The following is a 24,609-nucleotide window of genomic DNA, read 5'->3' on the forward strand; positions in this document are numbered from 1 at the left end:
TCAGTAACCGGGCTCGCAAGCATAATAGATTGATCAGGAGAAACACGGGTCTTAACCAGGGAATGAATTCTAGCAGAACCATTATACTGGTCATCAAACGGGGTACCAAACAAACCAGCGAAAAAATTTGTAAAAGCATTCTGGATGTCCTCTATTTTAGAAGATTTTTGGCCATCCATCAACTCCAGATTCAAAATCTTACCCCTATTGATATTACCCTTAATGGTTTTAAAGAAGAAGCTACTATTTCTATCCCCTTGGCTAAGCCACTGGACACGAGATTTCTGGAGAGCCAAACTCTCTTCAACAGCCAAAAGGTCAACATGCTGCTTAAAGATGGTGCGCTCAAGTTTCTGCAACTCACAATTACTCGGATCCTTATCCAGCTTACATTGAGCAGAGAAGAGCTTACCCTTAGAGGTTTGGACTCTAGTAGATATGTCACTAAAGTCTCTCTTGTTCAGAGCCTTAAGTTTAGGCTTCAAATACCTCAATTTTTGGCAAACCCTATACATAGGAACACCATAAATTTACTGATTCCAAACTCTAGAAACCACAGTATTGAAGTCCTCATGGTTGGCCCAAAAGTCAAAATATTTAAAAGGTTTCTTAAAAGAAGATTTCTTGTCAGAGACATTAACCACAGCAGGAGAGTGGTCAGATATGCCAGAGGGTAAAAATGTGGCAAAAGAGGCAGGAAAGGTATCCAACCAAGCCTCATTAACCAGCACTCTATCAATTTTGGTTGCGATGTAATCCCCACTAGTTCTCTTATTGGTCCAGGTAAATTGGCAACCCCCGTAAGAGAGATCAACCAATTCAAATTTCAGAATGTATGAATTAAACTCCTCTTTGACCCTAGACCAGCTAATAGAGCCCCCAGATTTCTCATATGGGTATCTTATAGCATTGAAGTCCCCCAGAAACATGATAGGAGTATTGGACTGCAAATGGGATGTCGTAGCCATAAACTCAAAAAACTCTTTTCGAATGTCAGGCTTATTATCAGCATAAACAAAACAGATTTTAAACACGTTATCAGACGAAAATTCATGAACTTCGCAAAAAATATATTGGTCAGAAGCTGATAACAGTGTAACTTTACAAAAATCTGGGTCCCAGCAGACGCAGATCCTCCCAGTTTTAGTAGGTTGTGAGTTTGTCAAAAAGGGCCAATTGTTTACACCAGAAAAAATCTGCTGTTCATTTAAAGCTTTTATTTTCGTTTCCAAAATGCCCAAGATTTTAATGTCTTCATTTAACAAAAAAATTTTAACCTCCTTCAGTCGATGAGGATTATTAAATCCTCTAACATTCCAAGATGCAGTTTTTAAAGACATAGGAAATCACAAAAATTATGAACCCACAACCAGATGAACTGGGATTTACCTGCGTTTCTTCCTCTGGCTCTTGTTACCTTTGCCAGAGGAGCTCCCTTTTGCCTTAGTGCCACCTTGAGCCTTTTTAGTAGCCGAACTACCAGGGGTGGTTTCCACTAGATTTTCCACTTTAGCCCGCAATTCTACATCATTGGGAAGAACCAAACTGGTAATTTCCATCAGACTGTTCTTCAAAGCCTTCAAGCCATCTATCTCTTGAACCTCAATCTCCCCTTCAGATGGAGTAGACACTGCCGATGGTACTGGAATAGTTTCCTGAGCCTCAATTTCCCCTTCAATCTCCACTGACTCCTCCTGAATGTGCTCTAGCTGTATACTCTGCCTTACATCAGTTTTCGGTAGGCCATCCTCCTTTGAATTTGCAGGAGTATCTATCTCAGGTACATCAACCTTTCTCTTACCCTTGGCTTTGACAGTTTCCCATCCCGGGTCTGGGTTGTCTTCTGTTTGTTTCTGGAGGTTTAACAGGGCAGCCACTTGGGTCTTAACACATTTGGTAGTGTCATGCCCAAAAACAACACAGTGGTCACACTTAGGGGGTAAACCCTGATATTCGACTTTTACTACAGCTTCTGCATCTTCACAATTTACTTTAAACATCGATGGAAGAGTGGATGTTGCTTCAACCTCCACGCAGACTCTGGCAAAGGACACTCTACTCCCCTGTTCAGTGAGTTGATCCATAAACAGAGGAGTACCTACGGCACTTGCAATCCGGCTCAGCCCATCACTATCCCAATACTCAAAAGGCACATTGAAGAACTTAGCCCAGACTGGAACAGTAGTAGCTTTTTCCTTCGAAAGCTTCATCATCCGAGTCCATTTTTTCAGAAAAAGGTTAGAACCACCTATGTACCATGGCCCTCCTTCAAGGACCGCACTACAACATTCAGGGCTTTCAAAAATGAAGAAACTGAAGCCTTCTCCATTTGCTAGAACTTCCTTCAAACCCTTATTTTTCCATAAAGCAAACGCACTATTTTTCAAGTAATTATAAGCCACCCCTTTGTCCAGGAAGTACCCTACCAGACATGAATCCCATTTCTCTAAGGGGTTGGGTCTTGGGGGGAGACTCACACTAACATAGCCATCACTCCGAATAGGGGGAACATACCTCAACGGGATATTAGATCGCGATGATGATGCAGCCACATCAGCCCAGGATTTCGAAGGGCCTTGACCTCTGCCTCCTCCTTGCCCTCTACCTCCTCTACCTCCTCTGACATTTGAAAGCCCACCCCTTGGGAAGCCATCTCTTCGCGACCAACATCTCCGAGGTTCAGCGACTGCACTGGGATCTCTTCAGTAGCTTGGACCTCCTCGACTGAGACAGTATTCTCTTCCAGCCCTAGATCTGTGGGACGATCTAGAAGATTCTCATCATGACTCTTACCATCGAGCCTGTTTCGAGCAACTAGGACACTATCTGGTAGGTTTTGAAACAAAGGGGTTTCAAAATCCGTACGATCTGACCATCGCGCTGAAAATAATGAACCCTCTGTAGATGGCGAGGTCATAATCGATGAGGATGGGTCTTTCATTCTCGCTATACGATCGGCCAATTGTTGAAAGTCTGAAGGTTTTATCGCCCTTCGTTCTCCCTGATTCGAAGATTTCTCCACAATCTCGGTATCGTTAGACTGCCCAAGCTTCAATCCATCCCCATCTATATGATCTAAAGGCAGATCCATGGACGCTGCACTCAAAACCCCAAATCTGTTGTTAACAAACCCTCGTGTATCACTCGCTATACCCACCGTAGGAACGATGCTCACCTTATCCTTTACCCGTAGATCCAAAGGACTCTCAGTATTTAGTAACGCATTAACTCCTGTCATCTTAATCAATAAGGAATTGAAACCCTAGAAACGCAGGTTTCTAGAGAGATGCGGGAGCTTCTCACTCTAACCCATTTTCCCTAGTTTCTGTTATTAAATTCTAGTCTCCAATTGTTTAAACCCTAATGCATTAGAAATGGCAAGTAAACATCATAATTATATATCTGCCATCATGCAAGAGGATCTGATTAAATGTCCGTGTGTTTGAACACTAATGCATGAGAAATGGCTAGAAAACACCATAATTACATATCTGCCATTGTGCAAGAGGATCCAAATACGTGTCCGTTTGTTTAAACCCTAATGCATGAGAAATGGCAAGTAAACACCATAATTACATATCTTCCATGATACAGGACGGTCCGAATAAGTGTCCGAGTGTTCGATCGCTATTGCTTGAGAAATAGAAAATAAACACCATAATTACATATCTGCCATCATGCAAGAGGATCCGAATACCTGTCCGTATGTTTAAACCCTAATGCATGAGAAATGGTAACTAAACACAATAATTACATATCTGCCATCGTGCAAGAGGGTCCGAATAAGTGTCCGAGTGTTTAAACTCTAATACATGAGAAATGGCAAGTAAACACCATAATTACATATCTGCCATAACGCAAGAGGGTTTCAATAAGTGTCCGAGTGTTCGGACCCTAATGTATGAGAAATGGATAGCAAACACCGTAATTACATACCTGCAATCATGCAAGTGGATCCGAATACGTGTCCATGTGTTTAAACCCTAATGCATGAGAAATGGCAAGTAAACATCATAATTACATATCTGCCATCGTGCAAGAGGGTCCGAATTAGTGTACTAGTGTTCGAACGCTAATGCATGGGAAATGGCAAGTATACACCATAATTACATATCTACCATCACACAAGAGGGTCCGAATAAGTGTCCAAGTGTTTAAACCCTAATGCATTACAAATGGCAAGTAAACATCGTAATTACATATCTGCCATCATGCAAGAGGGTCTGAATAAGTGTCCGTGTGTTCGAACCCTAATGTATGAGAAATGGCTAGTAAACACCATAATTACATATCTGCCATTGTGCAAGAGGATCCGAATACGTGTCCGTTTGTTTAAACCCTAACGCATGAGAAATGGCAAGTAAACACCACAATTACATATCTGCCATGATACAAGACGGTCCGAATAAGTGTCCGAGTGTTCGATCGCTAATGCATGAGAAATAGCAAGTAAACACCATAATTACATATCTGCCATCATGCAAGAGGATCCGAATACGTGTCCATGTGTTTAAACCCTAATGCATGAGAAATGGCAAGTAAACACCACAATTACATATCTGCCATCGTGCATGAGAGTCCGAATAAGTGACCGAGTGTTCGATCCCTAATGTCTGAGAAATGGCTAGTAAACACCATAATTACATATCTGCCATCATGCAAGAGGATCCGAATACGTGTCCGTGTGTTTAAACCTTAATGCATGAGAATTGGCAACTAAACACCATAATTACATATCTGCCATCGTGCAAGAGGGTCTAAATAGGTGTACTAGTGTTCGAACACTAATGCATGAGAAATGGCAACTAAACACCATACTTACATATCTACCATCACGCAAGAGGGTTCGAATAAATGTCCAAGTGTTTAAACCCTAATGCATTAGAAATGCCAAGCAAACACCATCATTGCATATCTGCCACCATGCAAGACGGTCTGATTAAGTGTCCGAGTGTTTGAACCCTAATGTATGAGAAATGGCTAGTAAACACCATAATTACATACGTGCTATCATGCATGAGGATCAGAATACATGTCCGTGTTTTTAAACCCTAATGCATGAGAAATGGCAAGTAAACCCCACAATTTCATTTCTACCATCATGCAAGAGGGTTTGAATAAGTTGACCGAGTGTTCGAACCCTAATGTATAAGAAATGGCTAGTAAACACCCTAATTACATATCTGCCATCATGCAAGAGGATCCGAATACGTGTCCGTGTGTTTAAACCCTAATGCATGAGAAATGGCAACTAAACACAATAATTATATATCTGCCATCGTGCAAGAGGGTCCGAATAAGTGTTCGAGTGTTTAAACTCTGATACATGAGAAATGCCAAGTAAACACCATAATTACATATGTGATACCCCTGTTCTGTATTATGCGAAATTGGTCCTTAATTTGTTTATGGTTATGTGTTTAGCGGGATTTTTTGTGCCATTATGTGATAATATGTGATTTTGAATTCGTATCTGTTCACCGTAGGATTATCTGTTTGGAATAATCCGCTTCGGGAATTAAATTGAGGGCCTTATCGGCCATAGAACCCGAAATTGTTTACGCCACTGTGATTGGCATAATTTTTAGAGCCTACGGTGAAATTTAATTGAAAATTGATCCTGGTCAATTTAAACGGATTAAATTGATAAATTAAGTGCCCAATTGTTATATAATAAAATAATGTGTTGGGTGGGGCTAAATAAGGGCCTCATTATGATCAATTCCTCACCCTTATATCATTTTGGCTGAAGTTTAACTCTCTAGAAAAGAGAGAGAGACGACTTTGAGAGAGAGGGGAGGCACCTTTGGGCATTTTGATTCAAAATTGTGAATTGGGAAGGCTAGGTGCAAGACTTGGCCATAATTGTGAAGATTGAGCCTCTAGGTAAGCATTGATTCTTGAATTCATAAGTTCGAATCTGTGATCTTGTAAGTTCAAGGGTTGTTTGTGATCAAGAGCATGTAATGAGTTGATTTTGTTGAGTTTGAAGTCTTAGAACTCATGCATGTAAGGAATTACTTTGAAATTGCATGTTTGAGCTTGAAACACATGATTCATGTAGAGTTTTGGTTAAAGCTCATGTGGTAATCACCATTTGTACCATTTAAGTTGAGAATGATGAGCACCTCCCACATGCATGCACAAATCATGGGAGTATAAGTCTTGAATGTTTGAATTTGAGCATGTTGGTGATGGGTTTGAGATATTTTGAGACATGCATGTAGATAAATTATGAAATTGAGCTTTAATATGTTGTAATTCTATGTTTGTACCATGTTAGTACATGATTATGTGAAGTTTGGACCGAAATCATGCCTTTAGAGCTTTTGAATGTCGAGATGAAGCTCAAGAACTCAATCTGGAAAACCCAGATTTTCGATGTCCGCTCGAGCGGGTGAAGTGCCGCTCGAGCGGAGAAAACGAGCTCCCAGCATTTTCTGCAGACATGGTTCCCGCTCGAGCGGGGAAGTTGACGCTCGAGCGGGGAGCTATGTAGACAGGCGCTCGAACGGCCGAGTTCACGCTCGAGCTGGAATTGAAGGCAACCAGTACTTTTGCAGACCGAAGGGTCCGCTCGAGCGGGGAAGTCCACGCTCGAGCGGGGACCCTATTTTCTGAAATCCTGTTTTTGCATTTGGTGTTCTATTTTCCGTTCTCTTTCACTCGCAAGCACTCTTAGGCATATGTTAAGCATTGTAAATGAGTTAATGAGACAATAATAAAGCCTAAAGAGGAATATGTGAATTAAAGAATGGGTTGAACTATTAATGACCCTTTTGTGTTCATGAAATGTGTAGGGTCAAGCTCCAGGGCAAATCCACAAGCCAATCACTGTGAGTAATATCGATATTTGAATGATTGTGAATGACCAATTATTACTCCCTTATATGCTTTGTAAGTTGCTAATTGGGATTGTGGACAAAAGTCTGACAGGAATAAACATAAATGGACCGAATGTCGTTTTGATAGAAATAAATGGACCTAAGGTCATTTTGATATAATTGAATGGACCGAAGGCCGTTTTGATACGAATGTATGGGCCGAAGGCCGTTTGACATAAACGAGTAGACCGAAGGTCGTTTCGATATGAATAAATGGACCGAAGGTCGTTCGATGTAAATGAATGGACCAAAGGTCGTTTTGATATAATTGAATGGACCGAAGGTCGTTTTGATGTAAATGAATGGACCAAAGGTCGTTTTGATATAAATGAAACCGAAGGTCGTTTCGATGTAAACGAATGGACCAAATGTCGTTTTGACATATGTGAGTGGGCCGAAGGCCGTTTTGACATGAACGAGTGGGCCAAAGGCCGTTTTGACATAAATGAATGGGCCGAAGGCTATTTTGACAGAAATGAATGGGTCGAAGGCCGTTTCGACATAAGTGAATGGGCCGAAGGCCGTTTTGCCATGAATGGAAACCCGAATGGGCCAAGGGCTAGATTGTTTGGAACTACAGTTACTTGATTTGCATTTCATATAGTTATATATATCTGTTAAATAGAAGTATGAATTGGGCCCAAGGCCGTTTGGAACAAGTTGTTCTACATTGTTATGTAACTTCTGTATTTGATTTGATATTATTCACTGGTTCATGTGTTTGTAGGTGAGCCAAGAGAAGTCCAGACCCAGTCTCAGTGAAGTCTGTATGGAACAACTAAGGTTTTAAGAGAGTCAGCCCTTGTGTCTCACGCACGAGACCCGTCTTCACCCTTTTGTTATGTATTTACATTTTGTCAGGTTGGCGAAGTTTTGTATATGTCTACTTATGGTTTTATGGGTTGACTTAGTTTTGGATGATCCTGTCTGTACAGAACCTATGTCGCTATGTTTCTGTTGTGAGTTATTAACGGACATATGTATGGTTTGTTTTGATGTGCCATGTAAGCACAGCTCTATGGACAAAGCTTTTAAATTTTGCTTCCCTTTGGCCCCTTTACTCTGATGTGTTAAGTCTGTTTTGGTTTGAGGCCGTAGGTAATCTTACGATTACTGGCCGGTTACGTCCTTAACCCATGGGGGCGGGTACGGGTCGTGACAACATATCTGCCATAATGCAAGAGCGTCTGATTAAGTGTCCGAGTGTTCGAACCCTAATCTATGAGAAATGGCTAGCAAACACCGTAATTACATATCTGCCATCATGCAAGTGGATCCGAATACGTGTCCGTGTGTTTAAACCCTAATGCACGAAAAATGGCAGGTAAACATCGTAATTACATATCTGCCTTCATGCAAGAGGGTCCGAATTAGTGTACTAGTGTTCGAATGCTAATGCAAGGGAAATGGCAAGTAAACACCATAATTACATATCTACCATCACACAAGAGGGTCCGAATAAGTGTCCAAGTGTTTAAACCCTAATGCATTAGAAATGGCAAGTAAACATCGTAATTACATATCTGCCTTCATGCAAGAGGGTCTGATTAAGTGTCCGTGTGTTCGAACCCTAATGTATGAGAAATGGCAAGTAAACACCATAATTACATATCTGCCATTGTGCAAGAGGATCCGAATACGTGTCCGTTTGTTTAAACCCTAACGCATGAGAAATGGCAAGTAAACACCATAATTACATATCTGCCATGATACAAGACGGTCCGAATAAGTGTCCGAGTGTTCGATCGCTAATGCATGAGAAATAGCAAGTAAACACCATGATTACATATCAGCTATCATGCAAGAGGATCCGAATACGTGTTCGTGTGTTTAAACCCTAATGCAGGAGAAATGGCAACTAAACACCATAATTACATATCTGCTATCATGCAAGATGGTCCGAATAAGTGTCCCTATGTTTAAACCCTAATACATGAGAAATGGCAAGTAAACACCATAATTACATATCTGCCATCATGCAAGAGGATCTGAATACGTGTCCGTGTGTTTAAACCATAATGCATGAGAAATGGCAAGTAAACACCATAATTACATATAAGCCATCATGCAAGAGGGTCGGAATAAGTGACCGAGTGTTCGAACCCCATTGTATGAGAAATGGCTGGTAAACACCATAATTACACATCTGCCATCATGCAAGAGGATCCGAATACGTGTCCGTGTGTTTGAACCCTAATGCATGAGAAATGGCAACTAAACACCGTAATTACATATCTGCCATCGTGCAAGAGGGTCCGAATAAGTGTATCAGTGTTCGAACGCTTATGCATGAGAAATGGCAAGTAAACACCATACTTACATATCTACCATCATGCAAGAGGGTCCGAATTAGTGTCCAAGTGTTTAAACCCTAATGCATTAGAAATGGCAAACAAACACCATAATTACATATCCGCCATCATGCAAGACGGTCTGATTAAGTCTCCGAGTGTTCGAACCCTAATGCATGAGAAATGAGTAGTAAACACCATAATTACGTATCTGCCATCATGCAAGAGGATCTGAATACGTGTCTGTGTGTTTAAACCCTAATACATGAGAAATGGCTAGTAAACACCATAATTAAATATCAGCCATCATGCAAGAGGGTCCGAATAAGTGACCGAGTGTTCGAACCCTAATGTATGAGAAATGGCCAGTAAACACCATAATTACATATCTGCCATCATGAAAAGGATCCGAATACGTGTCCGTGTGTTTAAACCCTAATGCATGATAAATGGCAACTAAACACCATAATTACATATCTGCCATCGCGCAAGAGGGTCCGAATAAGTATCCGAGTGTTTAAACTCTAATACATAAGAAATGGCAAGTAAACACCATAATTACATATTTGCCATAATGCTAGAGGGTCCGAAAAAGTGTCCGAGTGTTTAAACCCTAATGCATTAGAAATGGCAAGTAAACATCATACTTACATATCTGCCATCATGCAAAAGGGTCTGATTAAGTGTCCGTGTGTTCGAACCCTAGTGTATGTGAAATGGCTAGTAAACACCAAAATTACATATCTGCCATCGTGCAAGAGGATCCAAATACGTGTCCGTTTGTTGAAACCCTAATGCGTGAGAAATGGCAAGTAAACACCATAATTACATAAATGCCATTATACAAGACGGTCCGATTAAGTGTCTGAGTGTTCGATCGCTAATGCATGAGAAATAGCAAGTAAACACCATAATTACATATCTGCCATCTTGCAAGAGGATCTGAATACGTGTCCGTGTGTTTAAACCCTAATGCATGTGAAATGGCAGCTAAACACAATAATTACATGTCTGCCATCGTGCAAGAGGGTCCGAATATGTGTCCGAGTGTTTAAACTCTAATACACGAGAAATGGAAAGTGAACACCATAATTACATATCTGCCATAATGCAGGAGGGTCTGAATAAGTGTCCGAGTGTTCGAACCCTAATGTTTAAGAAATGGCTAGCAAACACCGTAATTACATATATGCAATCATGCAAGAGGATCCGAATACGTGTCCGTGTGTTTAAACCCTAATGCATGAGAACTGGCAACTAAACACCATAATTACATATCGGCCATCGTGCAAGAGGGTCCGAATAAGCGTCCGAGTGTTTAAACTCTAATACATGAGAAATGGCAAGTAAACACCATAATTACATATCTGCCATAATGCAAGAGGGTCTGAATAAGTGTCCGAGTGTTCGAACCCTAATGTATGAGAAATGGCTAGCAAACACCGTAATTACAAATCCGCCATCATGCAAGAGATCGAATACGTGTCCGTGTGTTTAAACACTAATGCACGAGAAATGGCAAGTAAACATTATAATTACATATCTGACATCGTGCAAGAGGGTCTGAATTAGTATACTATTGTTCGAACGCTAATGCATGGGAAATGGCAAGCAAACACCATAATTACATATCTACCACCACGCAAGAGGGTCCGAATAAGTGTCCAAGTGTTAAGACCCTAATGCATTAGAAATGGCAAGTAAACATCATAATCACATATCTGCCATCATGAAAGAGGGTCTGATTAAGTGGCTGTGTGTTCGAACCCTAATGTATGAGAAATGGCTAGTAAACACCATAATTACTTATCTGCCAACACGCAAGAGGGTCCGAATAAGTGTCCAAGGTCTTAAACCCTAATGCATTAGAAATGGCAAGTAAACAGCATAATTACATATCTGCCATAATGCAAGAGGGTCTGATTAAGTGTCCGTGTGTTCGAACCCTAATGTTTGAGAAATGGCTAATAAACACCATAATTACAAATCTGCCATCGTGCAAGAGGATCCGAATACGTGCTCGTTTGTTTAAACCCTAATGCATGAGAAATGGCAAATAAACACCATAATTACATATCGGCCATCGTGTAAGAGGGTCCGAATAAGCATCCGAGTTTTTAAACTCTAATACATAAGAAATGGCAAGTAAACACCATAATTACATATTTGCCATAATGCTAGAGGGTCCGAATAAGTGTCCGAGTGTTTCAACCCTAATGCATTAGAAATGGCAAGTAAACATCATACTTACATATCTGCCATCATGCAAGAGGGTCTGATTAAGTGTCCGTGTGTTCGAACCCTAATGTATGTGAAATGGCTAGTAAACACCATAATTACATATCTGCCATCGTGCAAGGGGATCCAAATACGTGTCCGTTTGTTTAAACCCTAATGCGTGAGAAATGGCAAGTAAACACCATAATTACATATCTGCCATTATACAAGATGGTCCGATTAAGTGTCTGAGTGTTCGATCGCTAATGTATGAGAAATAGCAAGTAAACACCATAATTAATTATGTCCCCCCACATTTGGGGGGCGTGAGGTTTTATTGTATTACCTGGGGTATGCCCCTTGTAAATGTGTAAGTTTTTTGTCTTTAATTTATGACTTACCCACCCAAAAAAAAAAAAAAAAAAAAAAAAAAACACCATAATTACATATCTGCCATCTTGCAAGAGGATTTGAATACGTGTCCGTGTGTTTAAACCCTAATGCATGAGAAATGGCAACTAAACACAATAATTACATGTCTGCCATCGTGCAAGAGGGTCCGAATATGTGTCCGAGTGTTTAAACTCTAATACACGAGAAATGGAAAGTGAACACCATAATTACATATCTGCCATAATGCAGGAGGGTCTGAATAAGTGTCCGAGTGTTCGAACCCTAATGTTTAAGAAATGGCTAGCAAACACCGTAATTACATATATGCAATCATGCAAGAGGATCTGAATACGTGTCCGTGTGTTTAAACCCTAATGCATGAGAAATGGCAAATAAACACCATAATTACATATCGGCCATCGTGCAAGAGGGTCCGAATAAGCGTCCGAGTGTTTAAACTCTAATACATGAGAAATGGCAACCATAATTACATAACTGCCATAATGCAAGAGGGTTTGAATAAGTGTCCGAGTGTTCGAACCCTAATGTATGAGAAATGGCTAGCAAACACCGTAATTACAAATCTGCCATCATGCAAGAAATCGAATACGTGTCCGTGTGTTTAAACCCTAATGCACAAGAAATGGCAAGTAAACAATATAATTACATATCTGACATCGTGCAAGAGGGTCCGAATTAGTATATTATTGTTCGAACGCTAATGCATGGGAAATGGCAAGCAAACACCATAATTAAATATCTACCACCACGCAAGAGGGTCCGAATGAGTGTCCAAGTGTTAAGACCCTAATGCATTAGAAATGGCAAGTAAACATCATAATCACATATCTGCCATCATGAAAGAGGGTCTGATTAAGTGTCTGTGTGTTCGAACCCTAATGTATGAGAAATGGCTAGTAAACACCATAATTACATATCTGCCATCACGCAAGAGGGTCTGAATAAGTGTCCAAGTGTTTAAACCCTACTGCATTAGAAATGGCAAGTAAACAGCATAATTACATATCTGCCATCTTGCATGAGGGTCTGATTAAGTGTCCGTGTTTTCAAACCCTAATGTTTGAGAAATGGCTAGTAAACACCATAATTACAAATCTGCCATCGTGCAAGAGGATCCGAATACGTGCTCGTTTGTTTAAACTCTAATCCGTGAGAAATGGCAAGTAAACACCATAATTACATATCTACCATGATACAAGACGGTCCGAATAAGTGTCCGAGTGTTCGATCACGAATGCATGAGAAATAGCAAGTAAACTCCATAATTACATATCTGCCATCGTGCAAGAGGGTCCGAATAAGTGTCCGAGTGTTTAAACTCTAATACATGAGAAATGGCAAGTAAACACCATAATTACATATCTGCCATAATGCTATAGGGTCCGAATAAGTGTCCGAGTGTTTAAACCCTAATGCATTAGGAATGGCAAGTAAACATCATACTTACATATATGCCATCATGCAAGAGGGTCTGATTAAGTGTCCGTGTGTTCGAACCCTAATGTATATGAAATGGCTACTAAACACCATAAGTACATATCTGCCATCGTGCAAGATGATCCGAATACGTGTCCGTTTGTTTAAACCCTAATGCATGAGAAATGGCAAGTAAACACCATAATTACATATCTGCCATTATACAAGACGGTCCGATTAAGTGTCTGAGTGTTCGATGGCTAATGCATGAGAAATAGTAAGTAAACACAATAATTACATATCTGCTATCTTGCAAGAGGATCTGAATACGTGTCTGTGTGTTTAAACCATAATGCGTGAGAAATGGCAACTAAACACAATAATTACATGTCTGCCATCGTGCAAGAGGGTCCGAATATGTGTCCGAGTGTTTAAACTCTAATACACGAGAATTGGCAAGTAAACACCATAATTACATATCTGCCGTAATGCAAGAGGGTCTGAATAAGTGTCTGAGTATTCGAACCCTAATGTATAAGAAATGCCTAGCAAACATTGTAATTACATATCTGTAATCATGCAAGAGGATCCGAATACGTGTCCGCGTGTTTAAACCCTAATGCATGAGAAATGGCAACTAAACACCATAATTACATATCGGCCATCGTGCAAGAGGGTCCGAATAAGCGTCCGAGTGTTTAAACTCTAATGCATGAGAAATGGCAAGTAAACTCCATAATTACAAATCTGCCATAATGCAAGAGGGTCTGAATAAGTGTCCGAGTGTTCGAACCCTAATGTATGAGAAATGGCTAGCAAACACCACAATTACATATCTGCCATCATGCAAGAGGATCCGAATACGTGTCCGTGTGTTTAAACCCTAATGCATGAGAAATGGCAAGTAAACATCATAATTACATATCTGCCATCGTGCAAGAGGGTCCGAATTAGTGTACTAGTGTTCGAACGCTAATGCATGGGAAATGGCAAGTAAACACCATAATTACATATCTACGATAATGCAAGAGGGTCCGAATAAGTGTCCAAGTGTTTAAACCCTAATGCATTAGAAATGGCAAGTAAAAATCATAATTACATATCTGCCATCATGCAAGAGGGTCAAATTAAATGTCCGCGTGTTTGAACTCTAATGTATGAGAATTGGCTAGTAAACACCTTAATTCCATATCTGCCATTGTGCTAGAGGATCCGAATACGTGTCCGTTTGTTTAAACCTTAATGCATGAGAAATGGCAACTAAACACCATAATTACATATCTGCCATGATACAGGACGGTCCGAATAAGTGTCCGAGTGTTCGATCGCTAATGCGTGAGAAATAGCAAGTAAACACCATAATTACATATCTGCCATCATGCAAGAGGATCCGAATATGTGTCCGTGTGTTTAAACCCTAATGCATGAGCAATGGCAAGTAAACACCATAATTACATATCTGCCATCATGCAAGAGGGTCCGAAAAAGTGACCGAGTGTTCGAACCCTAATGTATGAGAAATGGCTGGTAAACACCATAATTACACATCTGCCATCATGCAAGAGGATCCGAATACGTGTCCGTGTGTTTGAACCCTAGTGCATGATAAATGGCAACTAAACACTATAATTACATATCCGCCATTGTGCAAGAGGGCCCGAATAAGTGTATTACTGTTCGAACACTAATGCATGAGAAATGGCAAATAAACACCAAATATCTACCATCATGCAAGAGGGTCCGAATTAGTGTCCAAGTGTTTAAACCCTAATGCATTAGAAATGGCAAACAAACACCATAGTTACATATCCGCCATCAAGCAAGACGGTCGGATTAAGTGTCCGAGTGTTCGAACGCTAATGTATGAGAAATGAGTAGTAAACACCATAATTACGTATATGGCATCATGCAAGAGGATCTGAATACGTGTCTGTGTGTTTAAACCCTAATACATGAGAAATGGCAGGTAAACTCCATAATTAAATATCAGCCATCATGCAAAAGGGTCCGAATAAGTGACCGAGTGTTCGAACCCTAATGCATGAGAAATGGCCAGTGAACAACATAATTATATATCTGCCATCGTGCAAGAGGTTCCGAATACGTGTCCGTTTGTTTAAACCCTAGTGCCTGATAAATGGCAACTAAACACCATAATTATATATCTGCCATCGTGCAAGAGGGTCCGAATAAGTCTCCGTGTGTTTAAACTCTAATATATAAGAAATGGCAAGTAAACACCATAATTACATATCTGCCATAATGCTAGAGGGTCCGAATAAGTGTCCGAGTGTTTAAACCCTAATGCATTAGAAATGGCAAGTAAACATCATACTTACATATCTGCCATCATGCAAGAGGGTCAGATTAAGTCTCCGACCCTAATGTGTGGGAAATGGCTAGTAAACACCATAATTACATATCTGCCATTGTGCAAGAGGATCCGAATACGTGTCCGTTTGTTCAAACCCTAATGCATGAGAAATGGCAAGTAAACACCATAATTACATATCTGCCATTACACAAGACGGTCCGATTAAGTGTCTCAGTGTTCGATCGCTAATGCATGAGAAATAGCAAGTAAACACCATAATTACATATCTGCCATCATGCAAGCGGATCTGAATACGTGTCCGTGTGTTTAAACCCTAATGCATGAGAAATGGCAACTAAACACCATAATTACATATCGGCCATCATCCAAGAGGGTCCGAATAAGTGTCCGAGTGTTTAAACTCTAATACATGAGAAATGGCAAGTAAACACCAGAATTACATATCTGCCATAATGCAAGAGGGTCTGAATAAGTGTCCGAGTGTTCGAACCCTAATGTATGAGAAATGGCTAGCAAACACCGTAATTACATATCTGCCATCATGCAAGAGGAGGCGAATGCGTGTCCGTGTGTTTAAACCCTAATGCATGAGAAATGGCAAGTAAACATCATAATTACATATCTGACATCGTGCAAGAGGGTCCGAATTAGTATACTATTGTTCAAACGCTAATGCATAGGAAATGGCAAGCAAACACCATAATTACATATCTACCACCATGCAAGAGGGTCCGAATAGGTGTCCAAGTGTTAAAACCCTAATGCATTAGAAATGGCAAGTAAACATCATAATCACATATCTGCCATCATGAAAGAGGGTCTGATTAAGTGTCTGTGTGTTCGAACCCTAATGTGTAAGAAATGGCTAGTAAACACCATAATTACATATCTGCCATCACGCAAGAGTGTCCGAATAAGTGTCCAAGTGTGTAAACCCTAATGCATTAGAAATGGCAAGTAAACATCATAATTACATATCAGCCATCATGCAAGTGGGTCTGATTAAGTGTCCGTGTGTTCGAACCCTAATGTTTGAGAAATGGCTAGTAAACACCATAATTACAAATCTATCATCGTGCAAGAGTTTCCGAATACGTGTTCGTTTGTTTAAACCCTAATGCATGAGAAATGGCAAGTAAACACCATAATTACATATCTGCCATGATACAAGACGGTCCGAATAAGTGTCCGAGTGTTCGATCGATAATGCATGACAAATAGCAAGTAAACTCCATAATTACATATCAGCCATCGTGCATGAGGGTCCGAATAAGCGTCCGACTGTTTAAACTCTAATACAAGAGAAATGGCAAGTACACACCATAATTACATATCTGCCATAATGCAAGAGGGTCTGAATAAGTGTCCGAGTGTTCGAACCCTAATGTATGAGAAATGGCTAGCAAACACCGTAATTACATATCTGCCATCATGCAAGAGGATCCGAATACGTGTAAGTGTGTTTAAACCCTAATGCATGAGAAAGGGCAAGTAAACACCATAATTACATATCTACCATCGTGCAAGAGGGTCCGAATTAGTGTACTAGTGTTCGAACGCTAATGCATGAGAAATGGCAAGTTAACACCATAATTACATATCTACCATCACGTAAGAGGGTCCGAATATGTGTCCAAGTGTTTAAACCCTAATGCATTAGAAATGGCAAGTAAACATCGTAATTACATATCTGACATAATGCAAGAGGGTCTGATTAAGTGTCCATGTGTTCGAACCCTAATGTATGGGAAATGGCTAGCAAACACCATAATTACATATCTGCCATCGTGCAAGAGGATCCGAATACGTGTCCGTTTGTTTAAACTCTAATGCATGAGAAATGGCGAGTAAAAACCATAATTACATATCTGCCATGATACAAGACGGTCCGAATAAGTGTCCGAGTGTTCGATCGCTAATGCATGAGAAATAGCAAGTAAACACCATAATTACATATCTGCCACAATGCAAGAGGATTCGAATACGTGTCCGTGTGTTTAAACCCTAATGCAAGAGAAATGGAAACTAAACACCATAATTACATATCTGCCATCATGCAAGATGGTCCGAATAAGTGTCCCAGCGTTTAAACCCTAATACATCAGAAATGGCATGTAAACACCATAATTACATATCTGCCATCACGCAAGAGGATCCGAATACGTGTCCGTGTATTTAAACCATAATGCATGAGAAATGGCGAGTAAACACCATAATTACATATCTGCCATCATGCAAGAGGGTCCGAAGAAGTGGCCGAGTGTTCGAACCCCAATGTATGAGAAATGGCTAGTAAACACCATAATTACACATCCGCCATCATGCAAGAGAATCCGAATACGTGTCCGTGTGTTTAAACCCTAATGCATGAGAAATGGAACCTAAACCCAATAATTACATATCTGCCATCGTGCAAGAAGGTCCGAATAAGTGTCCGAGTGTTTAAACTCTAATACATGAGAAATGGCAAGTAAACACCATAATTACATATCTGCCATAATGCAAGAGGGTCTGAATAAGTGTCCGAGTGTTCGAACCCTAATGTATGAGAAATGGCTAGCAAACCCCTTAATTACATATCTGCCGTCATGTAAGAGGATCCGAATACGTGTCCGTGTGTTTAAACCCTAATGCATGAGAAATGGCAAGTAAACATCATAATTACATATCTGCCATCGTGCAAGAGGGTCCGAATTAGTGTACTAGCGTTCGAACACTAATGGGAAATGGCAAGTAAACACCATAATTACATATCTAGCATCACACAAGAGGGTCCGAATAAGTGTCCAAGTGTTTAAACCCTAATGCATTAGAAATGGCAAGTAAACATCGTAATTACATATCTGCCATCACGCACGAGGGTCGGATTAAGTGTCCGTGTGTTCGAACCCTAATGTATGAGAAATTGCTAGTAAACACCATAATTACATATCTGCCATTATGCAAGAGGATCCGAATACGTGTCCGTTTGTTTAAACCCTAATGCGTGAGAAATGGCAAGTAAACACCATAATTACATATCTGCCACGATACAAGACGGTCTGAATAAGTGTCCGAGTGTTTAAACCCTAATGCATGAGAAATGGCAAGTAAACATCATAATTACATATCTGCCATCGTGCAAGAGGGTCCGAATTAGTGTACTAGCGTTCGAACACTAATGCATGGGAAATGGCAAGTAAACACCATAATTACATATCTACCATCACACAAGAGGGTCCGAATAAGTGTCCAAGTGTTTAAACCCTAATGCATTAGAAATGGCAAGTAAACATCGTAATTACATATCTGCCATCATGCACGAGGGTCGGATTAAGTGTCCGTGTGTTCGAACCCTAATGTTTGAGAAATGGCTAGTAAACACCATAATTACTTATCTGCCAATATGCAAGAGGATCCGAATACGTGTCCGTTTGTTTAAACCCTAATGCTTGAGAAATGGCAAGTAAACACCATAATTACATATCTGCCACGATACAAGATGGTCCGAATAAGTGTCCGAGTGTTCGATCGCTAATGCATGAGAAATAGCAAGCCAACACCATAATTACATATCTGCCATTGTGCAAGAGGATCCGAATACGTGTCCGTGTGTTTAAACCCTAATGCATGAGAACTGGCAAGTAAATACCACAATTACATATCTGCCATCGTGCAAGAGGATTCGAATACGTGTCCATGTGTTTAAACCCTAATGCATGAGAAATGGCAACTAAACACCATAATTACATATCTGCCATCGTGCAAGAGGGTCCAAATAAGTGTACTAGTGTTCGAACACTAATGCATGAGAAATGGCTAGTAAACACCATACTTACATATCTACCATCATGCAAGAGGGTTTGAAAAAGTGACCGAGTGTTCGAACCCTAATGTATGAGAAAAGGCTAGTAAACACGCTAATTACATATCTGCCATCATGAAAGAGGATCCGAATACCTGTTTGTGTGTTTAAACCCTAATGCAGGAGAAATGGCAACTAAATACCATAATTACATATCTGCCATTGTGCAATAGGGTCTGAATAAGTGTCCGAGTGTTCGAACCCTAATGTATGAGAAATGGCTGGCAAAGACTGTAATTACATATCTGCCATCATGCAAGAGGATCCGAATACGTGTCCGTGTGTTTAAACCCTAATGCATGAGAAAGGGCAAGTAAACACCATAATTACATATCTGCCATCGTGCAAGAGGGTCCGAATTAGTGTACTAGTGTTCGAACGCTAATGCATGAGAAATGAAAAGTAAACACCATAATTACATATCTACCATCACGCAAGAGGGTCCGAATAAGTGTCCAAGTGTTTAAACCCTAATGCATTAGAAATGGCAAGTAAACACCATAGTTACATATCTGCCATCATGCAAGAGGGTCCGATTAAGTGTCCGTGTGTTTGAACCCTAGTGTTTGAGAAATGGCTAGTAAACACCATAATTACATATCTGCCATCGTGCAAGAGGATCCGAATACGTGTCCATTTGTTTAAACCCTAATGCATGAGAAATGGCAAGTAAACACCATAATTACATATCTGCCATGATACAAGACGGTCCGAATAAGTGTTCGATCGCTAATGCATGAGAAATGACAAGTAAACACCATAATTACATATCTGCCATCATGCAAGAGGATCCGAATACGTGTCCGTGTGTTTAAACCTCAATGCTTGAGAAATGGCAACTAAACACCATAATTACATATCTGCCATCATGCAAGATGGTCCGAATAAGTGTCCGAGTGTTTAAACCCTAATATATGAGAAATGGCAAGTAAACAACATAATTACACATCTGCCATCATGCAAGAGGATCCGAATACGTGTCCGTGTATTTAAAGCCTAATGCAGGAGAAATGGCAACTAAACACCATAATTACATATCTGCCATCGTGCAAGAGGGTCCGAATAAGTGTATTAGTGTTCGAACGCTAATGCATGAGAAATGGCAAGTAAACATCGTACTTACATATCTACCATCATGGAAGAGGGTCCGAATAGGTGTCCAAGTGTTTAAACCCTAATGCATTAGAAAAGGCAAGCAAACACCATAATTACATATCTGCCGTCATGCAAGAGGGTCCGAATAAGTGACCGAGTGTTCGAACCCCATTGTGTGAGAAATGGCCAGTAAACATCATAATTACATATCAGCCATCGTGCATGAGGATCCGAATACGTGTCTGTGTGTTTAAACCCTAGTGCATGAGAAATGGCAACTAAACACCATAATTACATATCTGGCATCGTGCAAGAGGGTCCGAATAAGTATCCGAGTGTTTAAACTATAATCCATAAGAAATGGCAAGTAAACACCATAATTACATATCTGCCATAATGCAAGAGGGTCTGAATAAGTGTCCGAGTGTTCGAACCCTATTGTATGACAAATGGCTAGCAAACACTGTTATTACATATCTGCCATCATGCAAGAGATCGAATACGTGTCCGTGTGTTTAAACCCTAATGCATGAGAAATGACAAGTAAACATCATAATTACATATCTGACATCGTGCAAGAGCGTCCGAATTAGTGTACTATTGTTCGAACGCTAATGCATGGGAAATGGCAAGTAAACACCATAATTACATATCTACCACCACGCAAGAGGGTCCGAATAAATGTCCACGTGTTAAAACCCTAATGCATTAAAAATGGGTAGTAAACATCATAATCACATATCTGCCATCATGAAAGAGGGTCTGATTAAGTGTCTGTGTGTTTGAACCCTAATGTATGAGAAATGGCTAGTAAATACCATAATTACATATCTGCCATCACCCAAGAGGGTCCGAATAAGTATCCAAGTGTTTAAACCCTAATGTATTAGAAATGGCAAGTAAACATCATAATTACATATCTGCCATCATGCAAGAGGGTCTGATTAAGTGTCCGTGTGTTTGAACCCTAATGTTTGAGAAATGGCTAGAAAACACCATAATTACAAATCTGCCATCGTGCAAGAGGATCCGAATATGTGTTCGTTTGTTTAAATCCTAATGCATGAGAAATGGCAAGTAAACACCATAATTACATATCTGCCATGATACAAGATGGTCCGAATAAGTGTCTGAGTGTTCGATCGCTAATGCATGAGAAATAGCAAGTAAACACCGTAATTACATATCTGCCATCGTGCAAGAGGGTCCGAATAAGTGTCCGAGTGTTTAAACTCTAATACATGAGAAATGGCAAGTAAACACCACAATTACATATCTGCCATAATGCAAGAGAGTCTGAATAAGTGTCCGAGTGTTCGAACCCTAATATATGAGAAATGGCTAGCAAATACCGTAATTACATATCTACCATCGTGCAAGAGAATCCGAATACGTGTCCGTGTGTTTAAACCCTAATGCATGAGAAATGTCAAGTAAACATCATAATTACACATCTGCCATCGTGCAAGAGGGTCCGATTTAGTGTACTAGCGTTCGAACGTTAATGCATGGGAAATGGCAAGTAAACACCATAATTACATATGTACCATCACGCAAGAGGGTCCGAATAAGTGTCCAAGTGTTTAGACCCTAATGCATTATAAATGGGAAGTAAACATCATAATTACATATCGGCCATCATGCAAGAGGGTCTGATTAAGTGTCCTTGTGTTCAAACCCTAATGTATGACAAATAGCTAGGAAACACCATAATTACATATCTGCCATCGTGCCAGAGGATCCGAATACGTGTCCATCTGTTTAAACCCTAATGCATGAGAAATGGCAAGTAAACACCATAATTACATATCTGCCATTATACAAGACGGTCCGAATAAGTGTTCGAGTGTTCGATCGCTAATGCAAGAGAAATAGCAAGTAAACACCATAATTACATAGCTGCCATTGTGCAGTAGGATCTGAATACGTGTCCGTGTGTTTAAACCCTAATGCATGAGAAATGGCAACTAAACACCATAATTACATATCGGCCATCGTGCAAGAGGGTCCAAATAAGTGTCCGAGTGTTTAAACTCTAGTACATGAGAAATGGCAAGTAAACACCATAATTACATATCTGCCATAATGCAAGAGGGTCTGAATAAGTGTCCGAGTGTTGGAACCCTAATGTATGAGGAATGTCTAGCAAACACCGTAATTACATATCTGCCATCATGCAAGAGGATGCGAATACGTGTCCGTGTGTTTAAACCCTAATGCATGAGAAATGGCAAGTAAACATCATAATTACATATCTGCCATCGGGCAAGAGGGTCCGAATTAGTGTACTAGTGTTCGAACGCTAATGCTTGGGAAATTGCAAGTAAACACCATAATTACATATCTACCATTACGCAAGAGGGTCCGAATAAGTGTCCAAGTGTTTAAACCCAAATGCATTAGAAATGGCAAGTAAACATCACAATTACATATCTGCCATCATGCAAGAGGATCTGATTAAATGTCCGTGTGTTTGAAGACAAATGTATGAGAAATGGCAAGTAAACACCGTAATTACATATCTTCTATCGTGCAAGAGGATCCGAATACGTGTCCGTTTGTTTAAACCCTAATGCATGAGAAATGACAAGTAATCATCATAGTTACATATCTGCCATCGTGCAAGAGGGTCCGATTTAGTGTACTAGTCTTCGAACGCTAATGCATGGGAAATGGCAAGTAAACTCCATAATTACGTATCGACGATCACGCAAGAGTGTCCGAATAAGTGTCCAAGTGTTTCAACCCTAATGCATTAGAAATGGCAAGTAAACATCATAATCACATATCTGCCATCATGCAAGAGGGTCTGATTAAGTGTCCGAGTGTTCGAACCCTAATATGTGAGAAATGGTTAGCAAACTCCGTAATTACATATCTGCCATCATGCAAGAGATCGAATACGTGTCCGTGTGTTTGAACCCTAATGCATGAGAAATGGCAAGTAAACATCATAATTACATATCTGCCATCGTGCAAGAGGGTCCGAATAAGTGTCCGAGTGTTTAAACTCTAATACATGAGAAATGGCAAGTAAACACCATATTTAAATATCTGCCATAATGTAAGAGGGTCTGAATAAGTGTCTGAGTGTTCGAACCCTAATGTGTGAGAAATGGCTAGCAAGTACCGTAAATACATATCTACCATCGTGCAAGAGAATCCGAATACGTGTAAGTGTGTTTAAACCCTAATGCATGAGAAATGTCAAGTAAACATCATAATTACACATCTGCCATCGTGCAAGAGGGTCCAATTTAGTGTACTAGTGTTCGAACGCTAATGCATGGGAAATGGCAAATAAACACCATAATTACATATCTACCATCACGCAAGAGGGTCCGAATAAGTGTCTAAGCGTTTAAACCCTAATGCATTAGAAATGGGAAGCAAACATCGTAATTACATATCTGCCATGATACAAGACGGTCCGAATTGTCTGAGTGTTCGAACCTTGATGTATAAGAAATGGCTAGTAAACACCATAATTACATATCTGCCATCGTGCAAGAGGATCCGAATACGTGTTCGTTTGTTTAAACCCTAATGCATGAGAAATGGCAAGTAAACACCATAATTACATATCTGCCATGATACAAGACGGTCCGAATAAGTGTCTGAGTGTTCGATCGCTAATGCATGAGAAATAGCAAGTAAACACCATAATTACATATCTGCCATCGTGCAAGAGGGTCCGAATAAGTGTCCGAGTGTTTAAACTCTAATACATGAGAAATGGCAAGTAAACACCATAATTACATATCTGCCAGAATGCAAGAGGGTCTGAATAAGTGTCCGAGTGTTCGAACCCTAATGTATGAGAAATGGCTAACAAATACCGTAAATACATATCTACCATCGTGCAAGAGAATCCGAATACGTGTCCGTGTGTTTAAACCCTAATGCATGAGAAATGTCAAGTAAACATCATAATTACACATTTGCCATCGTGCAAGAGGGTCCGATTTAGTGTACTAGTGTTCGAACTCTAATGCATGGGAAATGGCAGATAAACACCATAATTACATATCTACCATCACGCAAGAGGGTCCGAATAAGTGTCTAAGTGTTTAAACCCTAATGCATTAGAAATGGGAACCAAACATCGTAATT

The 24,609-nt window shown here is 40.1% G+C and overlaps 1 protein-coding gene across 1 annotated transcript; it reads right to left on the reverse strand.

Moving 5' to 3' along the window:
* Positions 1 to 530: 530 nt before the first annotated feature.
* LOC145797930 (uncharacterized) lies at positions 531 to 2,210 on the reverse strand. Its single transcript, XM_082885374.1, has 2 exons — positions 1,390 to 2,210; positions 531 to 1,308 (listed from the first exon to the last, which is right to left on the reverse strand). The coding sequence occupies exons 1-2, from the start codon at positions 2,208 to 2,210 to the stop codon at positions 531 to 533; spliced, it is 1,599 nt and encodes a 532-aa protein (XP_082741500.1).
* Positions 2,211 to 24,609: the final 22,399 nt, after the last annotated feature.

This window comes from Camellia sinensis, chromosome 8 (genome assembly GCF_055761805.1).
Source record: "Camellia sinensis isolate YWXY chromosome 8, ASM5576180v1, whole genome shotgun sequence".
Classification (NCBI taxonomy): domain Eukaryota; kingdom Viridiplantae; phylum Streptophyta; class Magnoliopsida; order Ericales; family Theaceae; genus Camellia; species Camellia sinensis.

Coding starts and splice junctions, on each gene's coding strand:
- LOC145797930 (XM_082885374.1), bottom strand. CDS start 2,210: ATGAAGCTTTCGAAGGAAAAAGCTACTACTGTTCCAGTCTGGGCTAAG. Junction 1,309..1,389: donor AGCCAGAGGAAGAAACGCAG/GTAAATCCCAGT, acceptor TTGGAATGTTAG/AGGATTTAATAATCCTCATC.